The 21,868-nt window shown below is 37.5% G+C and overlaps 2 protein-coding genes across 3 annotated transcripts; both read left to right on the top strand.

Moving 5' to 3' along the window:
• Positions 1-17: 17 nt before the first annotated feature.
• On the top strand, positions 18-15,616 carry LOC124645831 (collagen alpha-2(IV) chain). The gene is made up of 12 exons (XM_047185756.1): positions 18-109; positions 278-320; positions 3,381-3,650; positions 3,727-3,969; positions 4,629-4,850; positions 5,051-5,356; positions 5,616-6,083; positions 9,097-9,480; positions 9,981-10,440; positions 10,778-12,295; positions 12,557-13,788; positions 14,082-15,616. Exons 1-12 carry the CDS (start codon positions 90-92, stop codon positions 14,340-14,342), a joined length of 5,427 nt encoding a protein of 1,808 aa, XP_047041712.1. The 5' UTR covers positions 18-89; the 3' UTR covers positions 14,343-15,616.
• A 1,209-nt stretch (positions 15,617-16,825) lies between these two features.
• LOC124645952 (transmembrane protein 164) lies at positions 16,826-18,981 on the top strand. 2 transcript variants are annotated; one of them, XM_047185940.1, is made up of 6 exons: positions 16,827-17,075; positions 17,251-17,433; positions 17,550-17,666; positions 17,740-17,818; positions 17,887-17,987; positions 18,263-18,981. In XM_047185940.1, exons 1-6 carry the CDS (start codon positions 16,941-16,943, stop codon positions 18,509-18,511), a joined length of 864 nt encoding a protein of 287 aa, XP_047041896.1. In that variant the 5' UTR covers positions 16,827-16,940; the 3' UTR covers positions 18,512-18,981. The 2 variants fall into 2 exon arrangements, with proteins under 2 accessions (XP_047041897.1, XP_047041896.1); XM_047185941.1 differs by lacking the exon at positions 17,550-17,666 and having other exon boundaries at positions 16,826-17,075.
• Positions 18,982-21,868: the final 2,887 nt, after the last annotated feature.

A 21,868-nucleotide genomic window follows, 5' to 3' on the forward strand; every position in this document is an offset into this window, starting at 1 on the left:
ACAGTGCTGGCCGAGCTCTCTTCTATCCTTTAGTATCCCGGCACAAACGGCGCGCGCGCACGGGATTCTGGCGCAGCGCGCTCCGGGCTATGGCAGTGTACGTGCTATGGTAAGTCTCTAATCTCATTAAGTACTCCGAATTTCTTGAAAGTTCCAATTATATTTTGTAACTTCAACTTACTTATTTTATGAAATTATATTCGTTTATTGTGAAAACAGTAGTACCGAATAAACTTTTTAAATTCTTTTCTGAACAACATTTTATTTTATTAATTAGGTTGGTCGCTGCGATAGCACCGCTACTAGGTGTGAATGCACAAGTAAGTACTTATCATTGTAATTTTCCCAAAATAAATTAAAGTTGATCATTTTATGTAATATAAGATGTATAGACAAATCGTGAGTGGAATTTGGGAATGTTGCGAGCGACGACAATGGTGAAGTTGCAAAGGCGCGCGGCGGCGGCGGCGGGCAAGTTGACCCGCCTGTCCGCTTTGACTCGTCCTTTTGCAATTTCTCCAAAATGCTAACGCTATCCTTATTTTGCGTGGACCACGAAAAAGTTATTTTTTTTAAATAACAATTGAAATTTAAAATATTTCGTTCACTTATGTAACATTGACGCGTTTTCGATTTCTTCTCTAATTTTAATTGAAAGTGGTTTAATGAAATATACCTATATAACATACAAACTTAGTAATGTGGAGGACCGACAAAGTTTATCATCGTTCGGATGCAGTTCGTCGGTATTGCGCAAACCTACTGTTTCCTATATATATTTGTAATTATGACATACTGGCTAAGTACCGTAAAGAACTTTGTTAAACTTAATTTAACTTATTTTAACAAATGATCCAATCAGATATAAAATGCATAAAATCTAAACATATCATTATTAATAAGGGTGGGTGCCTATTTTTTAACACCAAATATTATTAGTTATGTGGTGCTATAGAAGGCAAGTGACAGTTTTATTTAGATTGAATTAATATGATTTTTATAGAAGCCAATTGTTCGTTCAAAAAAAATATTTTTAGGTTCTAGTCAAACGTGATACACTAATTTAACTAATAGGCATGATGACAGTAATCAAAAATCATTAAAATAATATATTTATTAAATTAAACTTGAAGCTTGGAATATAAAACGCGCATTGTTTTCTTTATTAATAATGTGATTAATATGTATTTTTATAAAATAAAATTACGAAATAAGGCAATCCGCCATGATATCTTGAACACCAATCAGAGCTCGTGACGTCATTTCTCAAAACAACTCGCGCGAAAGCGCGCGAACGTCACATTTCGTTATTGTGAACTTCCACTGCGATCTTTGTTTTTATTTAATTAATTGTGTATAACACGAGTTATGGAGCCCGGATTTATCAAGGCAAACAGCGCTAATTTGCCTAGAATTGATATCATAATGCTGGGAGAGTTTTTGGCATCAAATAAAGATTTTTGTTCAGCTGAATTTAGAAATGTTAAAACTTCCATGTAAGTATACTAGTTTAATTAAAAAAAACTTTCATGTAAGTGTATTAGTTTAATTAAAAAAACTTCTATGTTAGAATCTAGAGAACTATGTAATAACTTACATCAAAGTGATCTTCACAAAAATAAAGTTGTACCCTGGGCAATATTGCTTTTGAATCTCGCCTTGCAAGTTTAAGCCACTTGTTTCGTATTTTTTTATTGTGAGGAACGTACACAAATAACTTATCAGGAGTTGTTTTGGATGTGTTCTTACACTGGGGGACCCCACAACACCTATGCACTTTCGAATTCATATTTAATAACACAAAAAACTTATAACTTAACTAAATTATTGCACGAGCGTTGTTTACTTGCGTCTTGTAATTTCAGTCGTGACGTCACAAGTGACGACATGACACTGACAAGCGTTTTCGCGCCGGATTCAAAGTGGACAGAGAAAAATGCAATTATTTGATAAAAAAACTTCACATTTTCTTAAAATTAATAATTTTTCATATAAAATAGACGTATACCTACATCATACAAAGGTATTTAAAAATTTGTCATCATGCCTATTATATAGTGCGGGATGGGACTTTAGTAGGTACCTATAACTAAATGAACTCAGTGTCGCCGTAAGAAAGTAATAACGGTTAATTAATCCTAATATTTTTATACTTTTACTCTAATGAGGATTTTTTATGTTGCTTTAGTCGCTTTTAATTCTATAAAAATTCGCGATTGAATTGATTACCTCCTTCTTTTTGGGAAATCGATAAAAAATTATAAAACAAAATATAATATCCGTAAGTGGCGGCTACTTAATATCGCGCAACAAATTATGACAACAAGTATCAATTTACTGCTGAAAAGCTGACACGACGACAGATCGTGTATCGGGCTTAGGTCAAAGTGCGTAAGATATTTAAACGATTTAGTCAATAATAAATAAGTTACTTTTTTATAGTTAATATTCAACTTAATTTAATTACTCGTAACTTGCGAAACTTTCCTATAACGGATCTGCTGGAAGAGATTTTTTAAGATATTATAAGCAGCACCTTTTTAGTCTGTTTTTCTACTAGGTATTTCTTCTTCCGTGACTTTATTATTTTGTACATAAGCCGTTCTCTTAATAAAAAGGTTCTTGGGATCCTCGAAGGTTAAAGATACTATAATTTCTTAAATTAAATTAATTTATTTGCTCCAATATGGTACATATGGTGTTACAGTAAGATTGTGACAACGTATTTTACCACAAAGTGGCGTAAAAATGTATTCATTCTTAGCTCATAAAGCTGGATAAAGGTACATAAAGTTGATATAAAGGCTGAAAGTCAATAACCTAAAATCTAAATTAATCATAACCAGGTGTAGGTACATGAAGACATCCCATGTACTTTTAGATCGCGATTTATTGTGGGTTTTCGTGTAATCGTCAATGATTGTGATTTTCAAGATTAACATCAGAGCAACTTGAAATTGCGATAACGTATCTTCAATTGTTTTTTTTTAAGATTATTTATTGGTTGTAATATAACACTATTAAATGGTTAGTTTTTTTTTTTAAAGAACGCGCGCAGGCCATTAAATGAAACAGCAACATCAACCAGATTTAGTAGTAAAATGTTTCTATTAGACTAGACTAGACAACAATTTATTAATTTACATTTTCCCTAGGTTTATTGATATCAGGATCAACTAATATAATTAGTTCTTCCTATATGCCATAGGATTAACTAGAAGGGTTAGCCTAGGCCAAACCAGTTTCTTCTGAAATCGGGTTTGGCCGGTAATATATATATCTACACTGTACCTATACTATACTATAATAAATAAATAAATAATTATGATTATTTAGACGATTATCACTACAATTATTATTATTACGTGTTTTTTTTTCAGGAATATGACCCAGGGTTCATAGAATGGAATAATGCTGTGCCAAATCAATGGCCGACCGACGACAGGCAAGAACCAAGCCCTTACCCGCCCCAACAGCCCACACATGGCCTGTATAACAGGCAAGATATCCCCCCGCTTCCGCCACCAAGCAGAGGTCTCAATTTCCAAGTGTACGACCCTGTGACCAGACAACGGGTACCGCCTATAGACCGTAACTGTACGGCACCCGGCTGCTGTGTCCCTAAATGTTTTGCCGAAAAGGGAAATAGGGTAAATAACTTGCATACATACCACATCTTACACGTACCGTATCCATACATTTATTAAAATAAACATCTGTTTTCAGGGCTTCCCAGGCATGCCTGGTCCTCCAGGTAGTCCCGGTTATGCTGGACATGAAGGTCCAGAGGGCCCGCAGGGTACAAAAGGACAAAAGGGACAAATGGGTAATCCAGGACCAAGAGGACCGAAAGGAGACAGAGGAAAACCCGGTGATCGTGGTTTTATTGGTAGGATTGGTCCAGCTGGTCCTCAAGGTGAACCAGGTCTACCCGGTATACCCGGGAGAGATGGTTGTAACGGAACTGATGTAAGTATACCTTTGAGAATTTTGAAAACATACCTTATGTAAACATACCAATACAATCACAAGCGGGTTTGTGCGATGTTGCTAATTATTTTCTCGAGTCGCTAAAGCCCCCTTCCTCTCTAATACCTTTATGTTTTTATCCCTGAAGTCTATATAGAATATAAAAAGGTAGCAAATAGGTAGCAACCCTTGGTTAAAGTAAACTAAACGTTTTTATGCCGGAAAAAGTGAGAGCGATCCTTATAACAGAATCGCTGACACATTTAGCAGAAGATAATTTTCAAAACCACGAATATAGCAATTGGATTGGTAGGTTGCGATGAGGTAGCGACTCTGCATATGTATTTGGGGGGACAGCTGTCTCGATTCAAACAAGCCAAACGCAGCCGGACGTACGGCCAAATTTGTTGTAACTTTTTATCTTGTGTTGGATCTAAGCGTAACGATAGTCAGAGTGGCTAGAACTAGGAGCAGCCACACACCAGTAGCTAGAGTTTGATGTATCCTGTTTGTCGTCAGTCAGAACATTTTCGAATTTTGGTTATGTTTTTAGACTCTTAACTTGCCTCCCCTACTGATTCTACCTAATATGCTTTTGAAAAATAAAAGACTCGGATGTTTACTTAAATAACTTGAAGTAATATCTTGTATTTCTTCAGGGAGAACCTGGACAGCAAGGTCCGCCGGGAATGCAAGGTCCTCGTGGTTTTCCTGGACCGAAAGGAGACAAGGGAGATAAGGGAGAGGCTGCGCATACTGGAAGAAATCAAAAAGGTCAAAAAGGTGAACCCGGTGCAGATGGAATGCAAGGAAGACCAGGGCCTGTTGGGCCAATAGGTCCCTCTGGTTTACCAGGACCTAAGGGCAGCAGTGGTCCTATGGTAAGAATTGAATATTTTTAAGAAACTATAATATTGTATCAACATTCAATTACTCTCATCGTTTTCTAAGTCTGTTTATAAATTTTACACCCTTTACACACCAAACTTTACTTCCTCTATTCTTAAAAATACAATTGAACTATCAGTTCGTAAAATAGATTTTTTTTATTATTATAAATCACTGTTTCTTTTAAACGCAGGGTCCTCCTGGCCCTAAAGGTGACAAGGGATTGAAAGGTTCCAAAGGTGCAGCCATTCACGGCGATAAGGGTGATCGCGGTGACCCTGGAGACAGGGGTCCTAGTTGTCCTCCCGTCACCTTGCCATCACAAGGTGATAAGGGAGCTATAAAGGGAATACAAGGTGATATGGGACACAAAGGTGACAAAGGAGAACCTGGACCAACGGGTGACAAAGGTGACACGGGACTTATGGGTGAACCAGGACGCCCAGGACAAATGGGTATCAAAGGAGAAAAGGGAATAATTGGCAACCCTGGTGAAAGAGTACGTTAATTTAAATCATTTGACTAATGTTATAAGTTTAATTTAGGAGTGTATATAAGTAAAGTATTTAGAATACTTTAAAAAGTTATATGCTTTATATATATACATATAATATATATTTTATATGTGTTATATATATATATTGTATGTTTTGAGGTGCACATGTCGAAGACGTCTAGATGCTTATAGCATGTATCTTCTTTTAGACATTCGTTTAGCCGCACTATGAGTAAGTTATAATTTAATTGTATATTTTTAGGGACGAGATGGACCGTATGGTAATCCTGGACCTTCTGGCTTGAAAGGTGATAGAGGAAATGATGGGCTACCTGGATTGAATGGAAGACCCGGAACTAAAGGAGAACCCGGAAGAGATGGATTACCAGGACCTAGAGGTTTAAAGGGAGTTCCTGGTCCCGCTGGTGGCCGCACTGGCTCACGAGGACCACCAGGACCGCCAGGTCAAAGAGGTTACCAGGGAAGACCTGGACCCAAAGGCACTGACGGCTTGCCTGGAGAAAAGGGTGATATGGGACCAATGGGACCACCTGGAGGCCAGGGTGAACCTGGCGCTGCTGGAGTTGAAGGCAGAGCAGGTCCTAAAGGTGAAAAAGGTGAACCAGGACGTCACGGAGCAGTAGGAGAACCTGGACCTCGAGGTTTTGATGGACCTCAGGGTTCAGCAGGACCCAGAGGCCCTAAGGGTGAAGATGGTCTATCAATACCCGTAAGTTTTTAAGCAATAATGTTAGTTTAAAAAATACCAGTTTTAGGGTTCTGTAGTCAACTCTGTCAGTCCGTCCGTCCGTCCGCATATAGTCTCAGTGACCGTTACCACTACAAAACTGAATATTTACATGTATAACGCTGGCAAACTGTTTAAATAAAAAGTGGAAAAAAATGTTTAATAACACAAGCGTAAAAAAATGGCTTTCATACCAACCCAATATTGGATAGGTATTTGATAACAATATGGGTACTGAAATCACTTTTTGATAATGCGTTTCAGCAAATAATCGCTCCAAAAGTAAAAATAATATGCCCCATCTAATCTAACTTATGAGCCATAAGTTTAAAAAATATGAAAAGGATCTTAAAAGTATGGGATCTTATAAGTACAGGAGAGCTTTTTTTTTATTTGTGTCAACATGTATGTAACTTCGTTTTTTTAAAAAACTCTAATTTATGGAATCTTTTTTTTATTTTTAAATAGTGTATAGATTGAAATTAACGAAAATTAAGTTGGAACGCCAAAAATATAGCTAGAATAATAAATATCTGAATACATAATGGAAAAAGCTATGTGATCACTTCCAGAATGGACTCTATTGATATTAACAAAAAACTAATCAAAATATTATTAATATTATTTTGTATGTCTCTAACCGACCACGGGACTACAGAGTCCCGGATTTTTGGAAGGCGAACGTGGGGCCGAAGCCAACACGCTGAAGCCCTTTTGAGACAACTTTAATGAACTGGCGACACAAAACCGACAATTATCCCTGTATACACTATAGAAATGTACCCAAGGACAATCCTCGGTCCTGTGCTAAACTATTGCTAACTGTGGATGAAAACTACTTGGGCTATTGTGATGGGATGCTAATGGACTAGGAATGGGGGAACTACGGGAACTATGGCACCTGCCGATGACAATGTATTAAATACATGTAAAAATGGCAGATGGAGACTCGCGACTGATTCCCGGGGGCCCAGTAAGTGAGGTCACTTACTGGGCCCCCGGGAATCAGTCGCTAAATCGCAACAAGGGGGCAACAGGTACATGAGGGGCTGAAGGGAGAGGATACCTCGGCGGACTTTAAACGCAGATCACGCGCTCCCTGTGGGTCCAGAATCACCGGCCCACTCGCCACTTACCACGAGGCACCTACCCTCCGAGCGGGCTGCTCTAACCCTGCTCTAGCGACTCCACTCTGACCGGCCGTTGAAGGCAAGCCAAGAGGCGGGAGACCTATCCCCCGTCATGCTTCACTCCGGCAGGCCGGAGATGGGGGACAGTATACTCTCCCTGGAGCACTCGGATATATAGCCCCGCGGGGTCGCTACTCCCCGTCATCCGCCTCAGATGCCCTGCGGGGCTTATTAATATTATTATTACTAATTAAAGAAAGCAATCTTGTCAAAAGGAAAAAACACAAAACACGACAATTCTTTGAACGTTTTATAACAAAAATCAAACTTCAATTACAATTATGTGACTTTTGATGCACATCGGATATTAATTTTTAAAATATTAAGCTATAATAAAAATATATTTCTGCAGTGATCCCTAGTTATGAATCAAAATTAAATTCCTGTCCATCGAGCGAAAACAGAACAAAACAGTATTTTATAAAGAATTTTAAATATTTTTTTGTTTAAAATAAAAAACAGGGACAGTCACACTACTGAACGCCTGAAAAGGACAAAGCTTCATCTACATGGACGCTATTATTATAATTATGTAATATTCCAGATCAACATTTAATAATAACCAAGAAATACTATATAATACTATATCTTTTTAATAATGGAACAAATAATAACAAAAAAATATTGTACCACGTTTACATAAAGATTGTAAACATGAATAAAATAATATTGATCCCCACAGAAAACTATTATTTTGAATTTCTGAAACAACATCACTGTTTTCCATGTAAACTTAACTTTATAGGATCAATCATGTTGTGACTTTGAGCTCAGCCCGTATGTGACCATAGATTTGGTCACAAAACGGAAGCCACATTTTCATACTTGCCGATTTAAAAAAAAATAATTGTGGTTCTTTTCCATTTGATGTCATTTTAAACAGTAACTTAAAGAAATGGCGGTTTCTAGAAATAAACAGCAATCCTAATATTTGGTTACGCTGTAGTAAAATTCAAACACATGTCTTAACATAAATTCTGTTTTTGTACGGGGCCAGCAACAAAACGTCTACGTTCCTCAAAGTCTTTTTGACTTTAATAGTAAAGTAAAGTAAAACGCAGTAGTATGTTTAAGTAGTGCCTGTTTCAAAGTATTAGGACCCAAAAATTGTGGCTTAAAGTAGTATAAAATGCGGTCACAATACTGAATGTTCAGGGTGGATCAAAATTTCATCATCGTAATTTTATACGTTTTTTTATGTAAATAATCCAGAATATTACAAATGAATTGATGAATATTATTAAATGATGACATTTAGAAACTAAACCCCTTAAAAAAAGTATATCGTCCGTAGAAAAATCGCTAAATATTCTTGATCCAATCATACAAATTCAGCTGGGGACAAGCAAAAAAAAGCCTACTCCTGTTTATTTAAATGCTGTTAAAACAAAATAATGAATAATTAGAACAGAAACTAATATAATAAATTAAAATAAAATGTATTTTCTTTGGTCCAGTATCTTTAAAAACTCAAATAGTTAATGGGTTTAAGAATGAAATTAGGTCAAATCCGGGGGACAAGCAAAAAACGCACTTTACACAAATAAAAGAAAAAGCTCAGGAAAATAATGTTGAACAGATTTTGAAAAAATGATCAAAATAATTTTTGACCCAAGTTTACCCTGTATATACCCAGGCATTTTTTAAAGTAAGTTAACATATTTTATTATCTTTGTGATGGACGGAAAACTACGAAACCTTATGCTGAACATAGTCCGACGTGCTCTTAGCTGATTTTTACTAGTAAAGAGCAAAGTTATAAACACAGCGTTGAAATGTAATGTTATTGAAAAATTTTATTCTAGGGTCAAAAAGGTGAAAGAGGACGCGATGGACTCCCTGGTTTTAAGGGTCAAAAAGGTGAAAAGGGTTACCATGGTCTGCGAGGGTTACCTGGAAACTCCAGTTTAGGAACTGCCGGCAGTCCAGGAGAGATAGGAGCTCCAGGAGAGAAAGGTGATAAGGGCAGACCTGGTAACGATGGGATTCCGGGTTACCCAGGGGCAAAGGGTGATATTGGTGGACGTTGCAACGACTGCAGGCCTGGAGGTCCAGGGCAAAAAGGAGATCGCGGAAGCGACGGTTATCCTGGGCCACCTGGAGAGACAGGAAGACCAGGACCTCCTGGACTAACAGGCGAAAGAGGAGAAGATGGTCTAAACGGTAGTCCGGGGGCAGCGGGAGCTCCGGTTAGTATTTCTTACTTTTTTCGAAAAAAAAAGAAAATGAGTTATCAATATAATCAACATGTAATATGTATGTAGGCTCGGCCATAACTAAATGTTTATTATTTTTAACTTCAAAAGACATACTTAATATTGTTACCGCGATTTGATCATTTAGGGTCAATTCCCACTGAAAGAGCAGCGGCCGGCAGCGGCCGTAAGAGCACGGACAATGTAAGAGCGCGGCGCGGCGCGGCCCAGCGCGGCGCCGCGCGGCCCGCCGCGCTCGCGCTCAATCACTTGCATTTGCAGCCGCTGCCGGCCGCTGCCGGCCGCTGCTCTTTCAGTGGGGATTGACCCTTAGGGTCATCTAGGATCGTCTGTAATGTAAAACGATTCATTTTCTTCTTCTTCTTATTTCAACTTGTTGTTACTTGCCGTTTAGTCTAGAAATCTCGCTCTTCCTTTCATGCATGAATGCTTCTTTGAAATTATTTTTTCTTATTATGATATTCATCCAACAGGGTGATCGTGGAGATGAAGGCCCAATCGGACCACCTGGAGAACGAGGATTGGATGCTAAAATTTCTCCATCGAACCTTATTAAGGGAGAACGGGGAGAAAAAGGTCAACAAGGACCTAGAGGGGCTCCCGGTCCAAAGGGTGAAAAGGGTAGCTTGGGATTAAAAGGAAACCAAGGCCAAATTGGTATGCCGGGACAGAAAGGAGACCATGGTTTAACGGGACCTCCAGGTAACGACGGTACTCCCGGCCAAGATGGCTTGCCAGGAACTCGCGGAAAAGATGGTCTCTCTATCAAAGGAGAAAAAGGTGCACAAGGTAGTTCTGGGCTAAGAGGTGACAAAGGGTTCCCTGGTAGACCTGGAATAAAAGGGGCAGCCGGGCAATGTCCAGCAAATCTTGAAAAATTAACAAGAGGAGACCCAGGTGCTCCAGGAGCAACCGGACCGCAAGGAATGCCAGGTAACATTTCGTTTCCGAAACTTTATAATATATTTCTAACCTTTTGAGCTGAATATATGTATTTTGAATTTGCTGCGTTTGCAGCAAATCAAGTAATAAAATTGTGAAATAAATATAAGGGGTGAATGTTTAGACCATTAGTCCTATCTGAGGTAGGGTATATAGCGCTTTGACATACAATTTAACATCAAACATCAAACGTATACTTCAGATAAAAATATTTGGCGATAGAAAAATGGGCACTAAGGTGATAGAAACTAATGCTACTTTCACCTTTCACTTTTACATACAAGTTTTTAATCAATTTACAAATCGTTTAATTCATCCAATTTTTTAGGTGAACCAGGGCAAAAAGGTGACCGAGGTTATTCGGGCCGTCCAGGAGCTAAAGGAGATATGGGCTTACCAGGAAGACAAGGGCCGGTTGGTCCTCGAGGTATTCCTGGAGAAAGAGGAGACACTGGTGAAGTGGGTTCAATCGGGTTCCCAGGTACTCCTGGTGAAATGGGGCCCCGAGGTTTTCCAGGTACACCAGGTCTAAAAGGTGATAAAGGTGAACTTGGTTTATCTATGGCTGGACCACCCGGTCCTCCTGGTTTACCTGGACTTAAGGGTGATCAAGGAAACAGAGGGCCTTCTGGAGTACCAGGCTCAGACGGATTACCTGGACCGATTGGATTACCTGGCGAAAAGGGAGATCAGGGTGTTCCCGGGCGACCAGGATTTTCAGGAGTTGCTGGTCAAAAAGGTGAACCAGGTCCTATTGGCCCACCAGGAACGCCAGGAAGGAACGGCCTTCCTGGAAGAGATGGACCCAAAGGTCAACAAGGTTATCCCGGACCGGCTGGAAAACCTGGAGTTATTGGATTGCCGGGTAATAAGGGAGAACCGGGAATGCAAGGTATGCCTGGACAGAAAGGATTCCCTGGAAATAGAGGTCGACCAGGTCGAAACGGTCCTCAAGGTATTCCAGGTGCTCCTGGAGAAAAAGGAGACAAGGGAGAACGTGGTTTCGCTGGACTTTCTGGTGAACCTGGTTCAGATGGACCTATGGGCCCTGCTGGTCAAGATGGTGCTAAAGGCGATCAAGGTAACCCTGGAACACCTGGAATCCCCGGAAAGATGGGTCTACCTGGCGACAAAGGTGACAGAGGCTCTACCGGTTTAACTGGATTAAAAGGAGAGCCTGGTTTTGCTTCAGATAAAGGTGATAAGGGTGAACCAGGTATTCCAGGTGCTCCTGGGCAAGACGGTAGGCCAGGAATACCCGGAGAAAAAGGTGACCGTGGTGATACAGGTAAACCTGGCTATGGTTTACCAGGAGTACGTGGAGAAAAAGGTGATGCTGGTAATCCTGGAATAAGTGGTATGCCGGGAGAGGCTGGACCAAAAGGAGACCAAGGTTATCCGGGAATTAAAGGAGATAAAGGTTTTATTGGCATTCCAGGCGAACCCGGAAAACCAGGTACACCTGGAATGAATGGGCAACCAGGGCAAAAGGGGGATATTGGTTTAGAAGGAGCTCCAGGCGAAAAAGGTGAACGAGGTGACATAGGTTTACCGGGAAGAGATGGATCTGATGGTTTACCAGGTCCACGAGGTCTGACTGGTCCGGAAGGCCCTTCAGGAGCCCCTGGATTCCAAGGTGAAAAAGGAGATCGAGGTCTACCAGGAGTATCAATTAATCAAAAGGGAGATAAGGGAGATATTGGTTTACAAGGTATTCCCGGTATGAAGGGAGATAAGGGAGATAGAGGCCCCGATGGAGCGATTGGGTTCCAAGGTGAAAAAGGAGACAGTGGTTTTGAGGGAAGGAAGGGAGAAATGGGACTGATTGGTCTTCAAGGAGAAAAAGGTACTTAAACATAATTATTAAATATTTGTATTTTTCGAATTGTATTTATTGAAAAGTTATGTATATGATATCAAAAATCATATTCCTTAGTTGAATCTGATGAGTAGGTATATTTTCTGTATTGTTTGTAGTTTTTAAGTCCAATTTCAGTAGTCAGTAGAGGCGAGAAAACTATAAGTCAGTAATGCCCAATTTATGATTTATATCGTACTTAATTAAGTGTTTCCGAAACGGAAATAAAACATACTGAAACGTTTTCAGGTGAACGCGGCCCCGCTGGACCAGCAGGAATTCCAGGCTTAACAATAGTTGGTGAAAAGGGACTGCCAGGAATCCCTGGAAAACACGGGCGTCCAGGACCACCAGGCTTGAAAGGAGAACAGGGAGATATAGGTCTTCCTGGACTGCCTGGTCAGATTGGACCGGCTGGTAGACCAGGTACTGTGGGTCCTCAAGGACAAAAGGGTGACCAAGGCCGAGAAGGTACAGCAGGCCCTCCAGGCTATGATGGAGTTCAAGGTCCGTCTGGACCTCCAGGTATACCTGGAGAAAAGGGCGATAGAGGTGATAAAGGTGAACCAGGATTCAGTTATCCGGGAGAGAAAGGTGACCAAGGAGCTCCAGGATTTCCGGGTATGGTAGGAGAAAAAGGAGATAAGGGAGATCGTGGATCAGATGGATTTAATGGAATAAGTGGTCCTATGGGTCCTGTGGGAGAAAAAGGTGAACGCGGAAACTCTGGAAGGATTGGTTTGCCAGGAAGTCAAGGTTCAAAGGGTGACAAGGGTGAAGCCGCTGGTTTTGTATTTGGAGAAAAAGGTGAACGAGGGCCTCCTGGTTTACCAGGAGCAAATGGTTTGCCAGGAAGAAATGGGGAACCTGGGCGTCCAGGAATGAACGGACTGCCAGGTATGAAAGGTGATCGTGGTCCTCAAGGTCCAGAAGGCCCACCAGGTCCACCTGGACGTCCTGGTTTGCAAGGATTACAAGGAGAACGGGGTGAAATTGGTTTAACTGGACAAAAAGGCTCAACGGGACCACCTGGAGCCCCATGCGTCGAGACAGACTATTTAACAGGAATCCTTGTAGTGCGTCACAGTCAAGGCAGTAATGTTCAAGATTGTCCTGAAGGATTAGTCAAACTCTGGGATGGATATTCATTACTGTACATAGACGGTAACGAAAAAGCACATAATCAAGATTTAGGACATGCTGGCTCCTGCGTTAGAAAATTCAGTACGATGCCATTCCTGTTCTGTGACCTGAACGATGTTTGCAACTATGCCAGCCGCAATGACCGAAGTTATTGGCTGTCAACGAATGCTGAAACTTCAATGGTTCCAGTGCAAGGAAATGATATTATAGAGCATATCTCAAGGTGTGTCGTCTGTGAAGCACCAGCTAATGTCATAGCTGTCCATAGCCAATCTAACAGCGTGCCAAGGTGTCCTAATGGCTGGATTGACCTTTGGATCGGATACAGTTTTGTAATGGTAAGTGTTCAAAATTTTTACAATGTTTGTGGCAGCTACTGCCCGCACCGGGATAAAATATAGCCTATGTCACTCGCAGATAATATAGCTTTCTGTGGTGAAAGAATATTTAAAATAGGTCCAGTAGTTTTTGAGTTTATCCATTACAACCAAATAATAACTAATAACAAAATCGGGACAATAGGAGACTTATTGCAATGTTCAAAAATGCAAATATGAGTTGTATTCCCAATATCCTATTCACTATCAATTTTTATAGGTAAAAACTTAATGGTTATGATGTTGTCTTCTAGCATACTGGCGCTGGAGGTCAAGGAGGTGGCCAAGCATTGGAGAGTCCAGGATCGTGTTTAGAAAACTTCCGCTCTGTGCCATTCATAGAATGCAATGGTGAAGGCGGCACATGCCACAAGTTCGCCAACAAGCTCAGTTTTTGGCTCACGACTATCAGAGACGAAGACCAGTTTGAAATGCCAGTGCGCGACACATTGAAGTCAGGAAACCAACTCCAACGTGTTGGTCGATGTGCAGTTTGCATGAAGAATACCAAGTAGTGGAAAGAACTATTTTAAGTAGGCACCACCGATCAGGATTTCTTTTGCAACGTTTACATTACTATCTAATCCATATATGGGTATACATGCGAATTGCTCTTAAAAATACTGCAGATAAAGTATGAAGAGGTTGAAAACTGTAGGTGTCTTATTTGTAGACGAAGTCAATAACGGAGTTCCTGAGTATCCAAAACACACCAAAGCAATTTAACATATAAGCTATCTTATTTAATTATTATAATAAATAACATCTTACAAGTTATATTATTGCACTGTTACTTAAATTCCTTATAATTCTTTTATTCACCAGTTTACGCAGTGCTACTCGTTAAATTAACACATGTTGATTGTCTGAGTTGGCTTGCAGTCACATAGGTATATAAGTAAGTAGGTACGTTACTGCACTGTTGTTAGTAACTTATTGTTGAAATTAAAAGTTGTAACTTTAAGTGTATTAACGTACCTGTTATACTTATAGACCTGTAGGTACTCCTACACGTCGTCGTCAATACTTCAGTTAGGTATTAGGTACTTACCTAATTATCAAGATACCTAGTATATTAATATTTTCTTCCTGTTGCTTAAATTGTATGTACGTAATATGTCACTATATCTACTCTATTTATTTGCATTAGACAATTAGACATAGTCAACTAAGATCCATTAAAGCAATGAAGTGTCTTCCCTATTTCCAAAAAAAACTCAGCACCTTGCCTGCCATATTCGTTTTGGACTTAGATACTTTATTCTTTAATACTGGTTCAAAAGACTTTCTATCTTTGGTCGGCCGCTATTTTCTGTGACAGAGGGAAAAAATGAAGGCAACGATCTAACATGAAATATGAAAAGCACGCGCACAGATACACTCGATTTGTGATAATTTAGATTTTTCTATTGTATATACCTAATAATAATGATTATAAATATATTATTAAATAAAAATTAATTATACGATGTAAGGGTTACAGTTTTTATCTATAAGCAATACTTATTGCTTAGTTTTCTGTCTAGCTTATTGAACCTCTTCTTATTTTAAACTTCTAAAACGATTTAAAATACTTAGATATTTTACCGCAATAAGATTATGCTATAAATTATTGGAAAAGCATGCCTTTCTTGTATTACACATATAGTACCTAAACTGAATATTGTTAAACATTTAACAGATGAATTAAGTAGGTACATAATACAAATGTTTTAATACGACACTGCCATATTGTAGATAGATTAATCTTAATGAATTTAAGATACAATAAAAATAACTTAAAAAGTTATTATTTCCTTTTAATTTTCCTATACCTACGTCCCTCACAATAAATCAATATCTATTGCATTATGCATGCATTCTGGAGGTAATCTTTTTACTTTCTATTGCACACAGCTCGTTGCTAACGGTGTTATTAAATCCCTCCACGAGTATTTCCCAAAGTGATCCAAAACAAAAACATTCGATTCAAATAGGTAGGTATTAAGGCGTTTCCCAATATAATATCCTCCATGAGCTTAAAAATGTAAAATAATTTTATATTTCCCATAAGAAATAATACAATACGTGAATTGCCTCCACAAATTTTATACAAATAAATATACATAATTTGTATATTTGGGTTGCTTTTTGTTACGGAACGTTATCTGAGGTACAGTCAGAAGGTGTGGTTTAGAACATGGATGTGAGGAATAATACGATAATGTTATTATTAGCTAACCTGTGGAACGATATGTTGCAACAACCATTGGATCCACTTTTACAAGTATAAACGCAACACTTTTTCACCATTTTACTAGTTTAAATGGATTTAATACAAAAAATTATAAACAAAATTTTAAATGCTAAATACGCGCCAAGCATATTCAGGGTTACCACAAAAAATAAACAAAACCAAAATAAAAATTTATGTTGCTTATGTTTTGAGAATAAATACGAATAACTGAATGCGATTGTTATTAATTTGTTGACTTACAATTGTTGAAATAAGATAAAAATATAAGTGATTCAATTGTTTTTGTGGGTAGCCAAATCATAATATTTTTTTTGCTGGCAAGGTATAAGAGCGAGACGCGTGGCCTCTGTTATTTCCATCCCTCTCGGCTCGGATTTGCCTCTGTGTATTGTGCAACTAATTTAGTACTTTATTGCGTTGCAACAGAGTTCATTTTCGTAAATATATATTTTGATAGTGCGCAATCTCGTTTGGTTATACTACATCTATATTACTTTATAAGCTGTGATCTATTTTTAGGCCACGGTATGTACCATTCTATTAAGTTACACAAGATCGGCTACAGCATCATCTTAAATCCCTTTTGTTTTAAAATCACAAACACTACTTGATTCTCATCATGTTCTCATCTCATCTCACTTGTCATTGGCATCGACATGGATTGCCATAAATGAAAATAGAATAGAATAAGCATCTTGATCACTAGTCTTTTTCTTCTGTGGTCGTAATGTCATGTAATTTGTCAATGTCAACATAGCGGGAATTGAAATATTGAACGATTGATTACATTGAATTGAAGACATTTCGACGTTTTCTATCTAATATTAATAATAATCGATGAAAAATTTATATCAGTAATATTAATTTAGGCAGCAAAATGTTTGAGTGGGCATATAGTGGTGCCAATAAAGCTGTTCCTAGAAACGTGGGCCCTGAATGCGCCTTTTTCCTATCCACTAAACGACAAATAATTGAAACACTAATTGTGATTGCGATATGTGCTTATATTTCAGTAAGTATGAATTAAATTAATTCTTATCCATCGCTCGACGCCTTAAATAACAGCTACAATGCATTTAGACGTTCATTGTTAATTGCTATAAGATATCCCATAATTTAATTAAATTAACACTACCATGAAACTAACTGTCTCTAAAAACGTATTTTACTTTTGAAAATTGTTACAGATTAAAACATTCCCAAGATTATGTGTACCTCAGGACACACATTATGTGAAAAGTGATAGAGGAGGAAAAAGACTATTATTAATACTTCTGTCCTTGTTATGGGGCATGGAAATTGGTTTCAAATTTGCTTCACGAACAGTAATATATTTGTTAAATCCTTGTCATGTCACAACCTTGATACAAGTAAGTATTTTAGCAATAATCTGCTAATACCTAGTACAAATAATTTAAATATTTACTGGGTTACATGAATTATTTTAAAACAAATTAGCAAATGCAAGTATTATTTTTTATTGCAGATCTATTTACTGTCAGCTCCACCAAGCAAAACTGTAACAGCATTATTTCGTATACATTTAAATTTATTAAATGGGCCATTGCTGGCATTTCTGTTTCCAGAAACAGCATCTAGAAAGGTACACCTACAGTGCACATTTGTTATTGACAGATGATGGTATATTGTCAGCTAACTTTTTCTTTTGGTATTAGATCTTTGCCGAGGCTGCTCTTTACTGGATCCAACATGGAATGATGTTTGTCATACCATATTACCTTCTACGGGTTGGTGGTGTGTATAATTTCATTATTAACTTAAATGCGTTTTTTTCATGGTAATTTATAAATCTCTTCTTCTAGGTCCTTACAACATAGAACCCTTTTGGGACTTTAATTGGGCAATATTCAGTTATTGTCTGAACTTACTTTATCACTTCATTGTGTTACAAGTTATTGCAATCGTAAGTAAAAATATCAATCCTTTTATTGGCTTATATGAAGCATATTAGTTATAGTAAATTTCAGTTTTTAATTAAAAAGAATTATCATAACTAGAAATATCTGTGCCTCTTTATTTAAACATGAGATTTGCACAGAAACCTAGCAGGACATTACACATATTACATTATACATATACTCTTATTTGTGTGTAACTACATTGTGTGTTCAGATTGATTTATGCAAGTCTATACATATATAGTACAATAATAAAAAAATAATATATGTGTTCTTTCAGCCTGCTCAAGTGAATTTGAATCATATGCTGTGCCCAGCTATATTAGATCCATTTGATGGACCCTGGTACAGAGTAGCGGCAGTTATTCACCAGGCAATGCTGTGTCCTTTGCTGTGTAAAGCTTTTTGTCTTATATCTGACTTCTGTCTTACAAAATTTCCTCCAACAAAAGTCAAGCCATACATGAAAGATTCTCTTATGGACAGCCAAACTATTGAAAAATCAATTGAGTACCACCATGAGGATTAGTAGCTGTTGTAGTTGAAGCAATACATGACTATAACCTCTGGGTGGGGAAAACTATGATACAAATTGCCTTTTGAGTTGGAGAACAATATTTCATCGCGTCCATTTGGTTTTGGTGGTTAATATATTAAGGTAAGAATATTAACTAGATTATGAACTTTTGCAAAGATTTTGTGATGCAATTTGTTGGTATTAGGTCTAATATAAATATAATGTTTGATACCACTAATCTCAATTCAACATATAAAAAGCCTTTGATACCTTAAGACATAGCTAGACAAGCTTGACTCATACATACTAGTAAGGACAAGCAGTGTTGTGTCTGTGGATCAATACACAATGCAATGCAAAACATGTTTGACTAGCAGTTATATACATAATTTAATCAAGTTGTTTGCTTTCATTTGTTCTACATAAATATGTAACTTGAAGTATCTACAATCATTTCGTTTGTATTTATGCAGCTGTTTGTGCCATATTCGTGTTTTCTGATTGTTGTACTTTGCCTTGTTTAATTATGAATCATGCACTCCATATGAGTTGATATCATTTTCACAAAAATTTTCAAAAAAATAAGCTTCTGCTCTAAATTATGATTCAACTAAGTTACTTTTATCAGTATATTTATTTTGAATTTTGCCCATATTTTGTTTATTAATTAAAGTCTTATCAAGATTTTATATCTACAGTAAAATGCTTACTTGAATGGAGTATACTTAGGAGCAACAATTTTATTAAAGAAAGGAAAGCGCAACAATAAAAAAAATACGAATATGGCGGCGCAAGAGCAAAACATTAGAAAACTAGCCAAGTGAGATTCCGACTCGCGCACGAAGGGCTTCATGCCTTATCTTTTAGAGCAGTGGTTCTTAACCGGTGGTCCGCGGACCACTGGTGGTCCCTGGAGGCATTCCAAGTGGTCCGCGAAGCTTTGCTTCGCGACGTTGCTATACATTATTTAACTTTATTTTTATCGACTTATCTATGCGCGCGGGGGTTTTCGCAACATTTTACGTAATTTTGTTTTTGAGTCTTAAAAAATAATTAAAATTTCGCGCTCGCTTCGCTCGCGTATTCAGAAACTATGAGCCCTTATTTTTGTGTTGTCAACAAACAAAAAGTTAAATACGTTTGGGCTAAATTTTACGTAATATTTGGTTTAAGTCCGATACAATTTTCGCGCTCGCTTCGCTCGCGCATTTGGAACTACATAGGCGTATGTTTGTCTTTCTTTGCATTTGCTTACCTACAACTGCCGACATGCGTTTAGCTTTGAGTAGTACTGAACCAAAAATTCAGAAATTAGTAAAGAGAATGCAGTCACAAAAATCTCATTAAATTAAAATCTGTAACTTTTAGTTTTTTGCTAAATAATAAAGAAATGAGTGCTAATTATAAAGTATGCTTGTATTCTTTATCAAAGAACTCTCAATTTAGTGGTTGTGGTCCCCGGTAAGACAAACTTTAGTTAAAATGGTCCCTCATGTCAAAAAGGTTAAGAACCACTGTTTTAGAGTGAGCAAAAAAAAACACTTATTATATGGGAACCCCCTAAAATATTTTATTTTATTCTATCTTTCAATATTCTTGTAACAGTAACAATTAAGGATCTTCTGTTAATTCACCGTCTAAAACGGGACTCTATCCATCTGCCACGAGGCTGTATCTCATGAACCGTTATAGTTAGACAGTTGAAAATATCACATTTACAACAAAAGTGATTTTTGTACGAAACCCCTTCATTTGCGAGTTCGACTCTCACTTGACCGTTTTAGGTATACATCTATGTTTGAATAGGACCTTTTTATGTCACGTCACGTGTGTTTGCTGGTCAGGCCCGTGTGGGTATGTTTCACCACGGGGCTGTACCTCCTATTGTCTCCCGTGGCGCGCATAGCTATAAGGTTGTGTTCAAACCAAACTGACTGTCAGCCGCCGAATGTGAGTGACGTATTCACTCTTCGTGCACACCTAAGCGACTATACGATATGCGTAATATGCATAGACGCTGACATTCGGCGGTTGATAGTCATTTGGTTTGAACACAGCCTAAAATGCATATGTAATACATGAGATCGGCCGCAAATACGCATAACAATAAAGAGTCCCTAAGTGTGTGTAACTAGATGTTCTATAGACTATGTGTTATGAAGTTTCCACTGTAAGTTCTTGTATGAATATTCTCAGATTATTGAATGACTGCTGTTTACTAGCGAAATGTCGATGTTATGTATTTTCTTACATACTTTTGTTATATAGAAAATATTTGTTTCTTTATTATGTAGGTACGATATGTAACTTTGTTGAAAAATACCTTCAAATTTTTTAGGTAGATTCGTTTTTGGTTTGTGACAAAGTGACAACCATTACGACAATTCAACTATATTATATGTATTTCTCTCAAGTTTTCTGTAACATTCCCAAACCAACGCAGTGTACCTATGTACTTACCTTTTTTCTAATCTTTCTGTAAATTGTTTTTTTAATAACAATGTTTTGCATTGCACTTATAATCATAGTTAAGAGAATTAAAATTAAGAGCGGTTTCACACTAGCAGAGAGGTGGTGTGACGCGTGGTTTCTCCCCTACAATACGCTCGTTTATGCGCTTGGTAAACCGGGTTTATAATGCGCCAGTGTGAAATTAAAAAATGATACACGTTTAAAACATTGAAAACTTAAATGCATTTAAACAAAGCGGGAATAAAATGCGGGTTTGGCCTACTTGAAATTTCTCGACCCCATTAGATGGCAACGTACCTTACAGTTATTCAAGCGTAGCTAATTTCATTTTAAGGAATGTGCACTTAACCATGGCATTTCACTTACGATATAATATAGACCATAAGCACACAGTCACGCGATTGGTGACTATTAGCTTCGATCTGCACTCGGGAGATAATCCCAAAGATTTGAATCTCAAATACTGGCAAACCATCTCTGTCCGATTTTTTTTACCTATTTATTAAACGTAAAATTCTCTAAGTTCGATTTTTTTTTTAGTTTTTTTTTATTCTTTATTGAAATATTTACATTAATTTTAAAAAAATATCTAACTTATTAGCTGTTATGTACACTTACTATAAATTAATATTAATACTTAAAAAAAATGCATTTTGCTGTTTTTTTTTAATAATAAACCTATTTAAAATCAAATAAAAAAAATTGCATCAGAAATGCAATCTTTCAAATATTACAAAATCAAATCAAATAAAAAATTGCATCAGAAATGCAATCTTTCAAATATTATTATTAATTTATAGTTCGATAAATGTATCAAATTAAAGTTACATTCACATTGAGGCTGCGTTTCCATTCAGTGGAACATATATAAAATTAAAACCTTAAAGAAAACTTTAC

Source organism: Helicoverpa zea, chromosome 3 (genome assembly GCF_022581195.2).
Source record: "Helicoverpa zea isolate HzStark_Cry1AcR chromosome 3, ilHelZeax1.1, whole genome shotgun sequence".
Taxonomy (NCBI): domain Eukaryota; kingdom Metazoa; phylum Arthropoda; class Insecta; order Lepidoptera; family Noctuidae; genus Helicoverpa; species Helicoverpa zea.

Excerpts from the sequence above, each read along its gene's own strand:
- LOC124645831 (XM_047185756.1), top strand. The coding sequence starts at position 90 with ATGGCAGTGTACGTGCTATG. Across the intron at positions 110-277 it reads ATGGCAGTGTACGTGCTATG|GTTGGTCGCTGCGATAGCAC; the intron begins GTAAGTCTCTAA and ends TTTATTAATTAG. Across the intron at positions 5,357-5,615 it reads TTGGCAACCCTGGTGAAAGA|GGACGAGATGGACCGTATGG; the intron begins GTACGTTAATTT and ends GTATATTTTTAG.
- LOC124645952 (XM_047185940.1), top strand. The coding sequence starts at position 16,941 with ATGTTTGAGTGGGCATATAGTGGTGCCAATAAAGCTGTTCCTAGAAAC. Across the intron at positions 17,819-17,886 it reads TTACCTTCTACGGGTTGGTG|GTCCTTACAACATAGAACCC; the intron begins GTGTGTATAATT and ends CTCTTCTTCTAG. Across the intron at positions 17,988-18,262 it reads TGTTACAAGTTATTGCAATC|CCTGCTCAAGTGAATTTGAA; the intron begins GTAAGTAAAAAT and ends GTGTTCTTTCAG.